This window comes from Lupinus angustifolius, unplaced genomic scaffold (genome assembly GCF_001865875.1).
Source record: "Lupinus angustifolius cultivar Tanjil unplaced genomic scaffold, LupAngTanjil_v1.0 Scaffold_290_13, whole genome shotgun sequence".
In the NCBI taxonomy this organism is placed as follows: domain Eukaryota; kingdom Viridiplantae; phylum Streptophyta; class Magnoliopsida; order Fabales; family Fabaceae; genus Lupinus; species Lupinus angustifolius.
The window spans coordinates 12,411-16,890 of record NW_017727619.1 but is presented as its reverse complement, the minus strand read 5'-3'; the positions used below and the strand labels follow the sequence as shown (position 1 = coordinate 16,890).

General features: G+C 36.6%; 1 protein-coding gene across 1 annotated transcript; it reads right to left on the bottom strand.

The window, feature by feature from the left end:
- Positions 1-897: 897 nt before the first annotated feature.
- Positions 898-4,480, bottom strand: LOC109340954 (putative disease resistance protein At1g50180). Its single transcript, XM_019578727.1, has 3 exons — positions 3,282-4,480; positions 1,166-2,964; positions 898-973 (listed from the first exon to the last, which is right to left on the bottom strand). The coding sequence occupies exons 1-2, from the start codon at positions 4,333-4,335 to the stop codon at positions 1,211-1,213; spliced, it is 2,808 nt and encodes a 935-aa protein (XP_019434272.1). The 5' UTR covers positions 4,336-4,480; the 3' UTR covers positions 898-973; positions 1,166-1,210.

Here is a 4,480-nt window from a genome sequence, read left to right as displayed (position 1 = left end):
ACAGGTTGCACCATTCATAATGCATGAAGTCTTGACCATGTCAAGCCTGCATTAGACAGATAAGTCATGTGCATCAGAATGACCGTGCCAAGATTGCTGAGCTTACCGAGAATTCTGCATCAGATGACTAAGTTAGGATTGTTGAGCTGACTGAGGATCATGTGAGCTTGGCACATCAGGAGTGCATCAGTGGCACATCAGAAACCAAGCATTGGCGCATTAGTGGCCAATGACTTGATGCATCAGAAACCCACCAAGAATCTGGATTTTGCGCATCATTGAACAAGCAACCTTGGGCAAAGGGCATTTTAGGAGAATGGTTCATTTAGCATAGTACTCATCATTAACATATGATTAATTGATTGTATTTTGACATGTGCTTATTAATACTTAGGTAATTCAATTATGAATTAGTTCGAGTTAACTTGTTCCTCAAGTTAATCATCCTCTTTGTATTTAAAGCCATGTCTTGTACCTCTCAAAATCAACCAAATAAAATACATAGAAGTTATCATCCTTGCAATATCTTCGCATTCACAATTCTTTTAACACAGAAAGAAAAATGGAGTTTAGAAATTGACTTACATGTGTTTAGTGGAATAGAAAAAAATCAGAAATCATACATGTGAAATTAAGTACTCACAATGTAAGATTTTTTACATCATCGATATATCTTGCATCATTTATATTTAATTATCTTTGACTTTTAAAAACAATAAATGTACGCATTAACTAACTGTATCAATTTTTACAATATTATTATATCATTCCTCCCACCCATATATTAATTAATTGTCTTTCTTAGATATAAAAGTAATACATATAGTAATAAAGTAATGTATAGATTTTATACATCCTCTAAATAATTTAGAGGAAAATTATAAAACCAAAGACTTAATATAGCAAATAGTACATGGATTAACATAGAACCACCATTACATAGGTACACACCAAAAGAAACTCTAATAATGAACTAGTTTGATCATCTCTATGCCTCGAAAGAGATTAGTCTCCGATAAATGATGATCCGGTGCGGACCCACAAACAAACAAAAAAGCACCAAGACTGAATTTCTATATAGAAACAATGAAGGCTAAATAGTAATGCTAATCTGCAATCTGTTAGAAGATAAAATAAAATCATTGTTTCCATCTCACTCAGAGAAGATTTCTATCAGATTATGATTTGCATTTGAAATTTGCATTCCAAATTAATAGTCACAATAATGAAATACCATAGTTGGAACATGTTGAACTTTGTAATGATCATCTCCTCCTTTCTCAAGTTTACTTTTGAATGCTCCAAACATTGATCTTATTTCCAAATCCTGAAGAGTATTCACAAATCTTAACCCCTCTGGAACCATCTTAAGCTTAGTGCAATTTGATATCTCTAGTTTTATAAGACTTGGCATTGCTCCTTTATCTAACTTCCACTCTTCAAGATTGGTTAAGTCACAAACATGTAGTGACTTAAGTTGAGGGAAACCTTTGTTGGAACAAACTAGTTGTTTTCCAACAAATGAATCAAGTTGTAAATCAAGCAACCTTAAATTTGGTAGTTTCTCCAATGTTGTCATTGGGTCTATAACAAGTCCAGAACCTTGCAACTTAAGCTTGGCTAGCTTGGAAGAAATTTGGTGTGGTTCTGGAAAATTCATTATAGGCCCTTCTATCTTCAGCTTGTAAAGATTAGGACATCCTGCGGCTATGTGCGGAATCGATGTATCTTCGGAACTAACAAATAACAATGACTCGAGCTGGTTAAATGTCACATTTAGAGACTTGAAGATGTCACCAAAATTAGGATCATCTATGACCAGTTTTCTTAAACTTGTCAAGTTCATGAGATCTCTTACATCACATTTCTCTGAAGGGAAGTTAACCAGGGTCTGCAGATTTTTCAGCTTGGTTAATACCCATTTTTCAGCGCTATCGCCGCACGACTCGGGAAGATATAAATGTCTCAACTTGTCCATCTTCTCTATAACATTCGGTATTTGCACGGTTGAGTTTCCGGTTAGGAGATCCAGGGTCTGCAAGCATCTCAAATTGCCTATTGATGGGGGCAACTCATCAATTTTTGTGTTTCTTAGACTTAGAAACCTTAGGTGGATCAAGAAGCCTATTTCTTTCGGCAACTTCCCTTGCTGGCACTGTATTCCTTCTAAGTTCAAGACTCTGAGTAACCGGCATTTGTTGAAAAATGACTTCATTGATCCCCATTCACTTAGCCTAGCTGTCTTTTCATCATGGAAGCAAAGGAGAGACCTTAAATGGTGATGGCTTCTTAAGTGAGAAGGGAAGAACCTATCAATATCTTGATTGAGATGCAAGGCGACCCTGCGAACCTTACCAGTCAGCCTTGTTGCTCTCGAGGCTGTAGGTAAACTCGAACACCCCGCTGATTCATACGCATTGTTCCAAGAACTAATCATCTCAAGAAAGTTCTCTTGTTTTGCCTTAGACACACATAAGTCCCTCATGAGGTTATGCATTTGGACACTTCTAATCCTTCCTGTTGAACTCTTTTCGACCACCTGAATCATGCACCTCTCTACCAGCTCTGTCAAGTAACGTTGTGCGACATCCTCGAGAGCCTCCTCGCCTTCTCCTTCATTATGAACCAATGATATGATACCTTCTGCCACCCATATTCTTATCAATTTCCGAGTTGGTATCTCTAAGTTTTCGGGAAAATGAGCTAAATGTAGGAAGCATGGTTTCAACTGGTATGGCAATTCATAATAGCTCAAAGCCAGAACTTCGGACACCGCTAAGAGTTGTTGGAGCCCTTTTGCTCTCCTCAAGTATGAATTGATGTTCTGGCGAATCGTGTCCCATTCGTAGAGTGTAGGCTTTGTTGCTAACAATCCTCCAAGTACAATGATGGCCAATGGTAAACCTGCACATCTTCCAACCATTTCCCTTCCCAACCTCTCCATCTCTGTGCTAATTTTGAAGTCTGTGAAAGGAAGATAGCAATGCATAATAGTAAGTTAAACTCGAATAACTATCAAAGAATCCATTCCCAATCTTTCCGAAAAAATGTCAACTTTAATGATAAAACTAATTGGTAAGACTTCAGAATCGCCATTGTAACCACAATTTAACGCACTATTAATTAGTGTTCAGTAGAGTTACCAAACCGGTATATAAACTACACCCGAGAATAGTTGCAAACCATATGGAACTTCCGACACAAGATTGAAACTAGCATGTTAATCAAAATGGTAAATATCTGCATAATGCACTCTTTCGGGACAATGAAAATATATTTACCTGGATCATCAGTTTTTGGAAATGCCTTCTTTTGGAACAATTCCCAGCTATCATCTTCATTTAAACAGCTTGGTAGATGAACAAAACAAGTAGGATCCATATGCAACGCAACGTCTTTGTTTCGAGTTGTTATCAACATTTTGCTACCAACTACTGATAGTGATCTTCCATTTGGAAAAGCAGGACTCAGATTGTTCCATGTATCTGCACTCCATATATCATCAAGAACAACTAAGCATCTTTTCTCAACTTGAACTTGGTAAAGCATCTTCGCAACTTCATCATCTCTCATATTAACAATTTCTTCTCTTAACTCTTTAGAAGGAGAAATCAGCTTAAACAAAATCCCTTCCCAAACATCCCTTGCTTGACAATGCTGTGATATATAAGCCCAAGCTAAGCTTTCAAAATGGTTTTTCACATCATTACAATGATACAACTTTTTTGCCAATGTTGTTTTTCCTAAACCACCCATTCCACAAATGGACACTACCCTATAACCTTTGTTAGGATTCACCAAAAATGACTCCAAAATCTTGACATCATTTTCAACACCAATTATATCCTCTTCAATAATATGAGAATAAGACCTTCTCAAAGCTCTTTGCCTACCATTCACAGAATTTGAGGCTTCTCCTCTTTCAGGTCTTATACCATAAATTTCAAGACTTTGTGTAAGACTAGTTATCCTAGCTATTATATCATCAACATGAGAACCAACTTGATGAATTTCTATTAAACTTTTGATGATTAAAGCATACCTTTTGATGAGGTTTATGACACCACTTAAGTTTCCTCTTGTGGAACTTCTGAGTGCATATGCTTCAATGACATCTTCAGAATCATAAGCTGCTTCTCTGATTTCGGATATCCGGTTTCGGAGGCTTACATCTTCTTCTTGCTTTCTATCTGCATCTTGTAAGTAAGACTGCATCCTTCTCAATTCTGTTTGAAGTTGTAGCACTTTGTCTTTCACCCCATTTAAGAACACTGCTTCTTGAATTAGCAAATCACCAAGTCTATCCACAATGAAAGTCACTACAGGCTGTGCCATCTTACAAGATTCTTCTTATTTCCACTTAACTCAAGAGTTTTTATCTGATTTTTCACAAAACTTTTCTTCTAACATGGATTCAATTCAACAAATGATAGAGAATAAACTTAGAAGATAGTAGGGTTGATTTTGGCAATCACTTGTT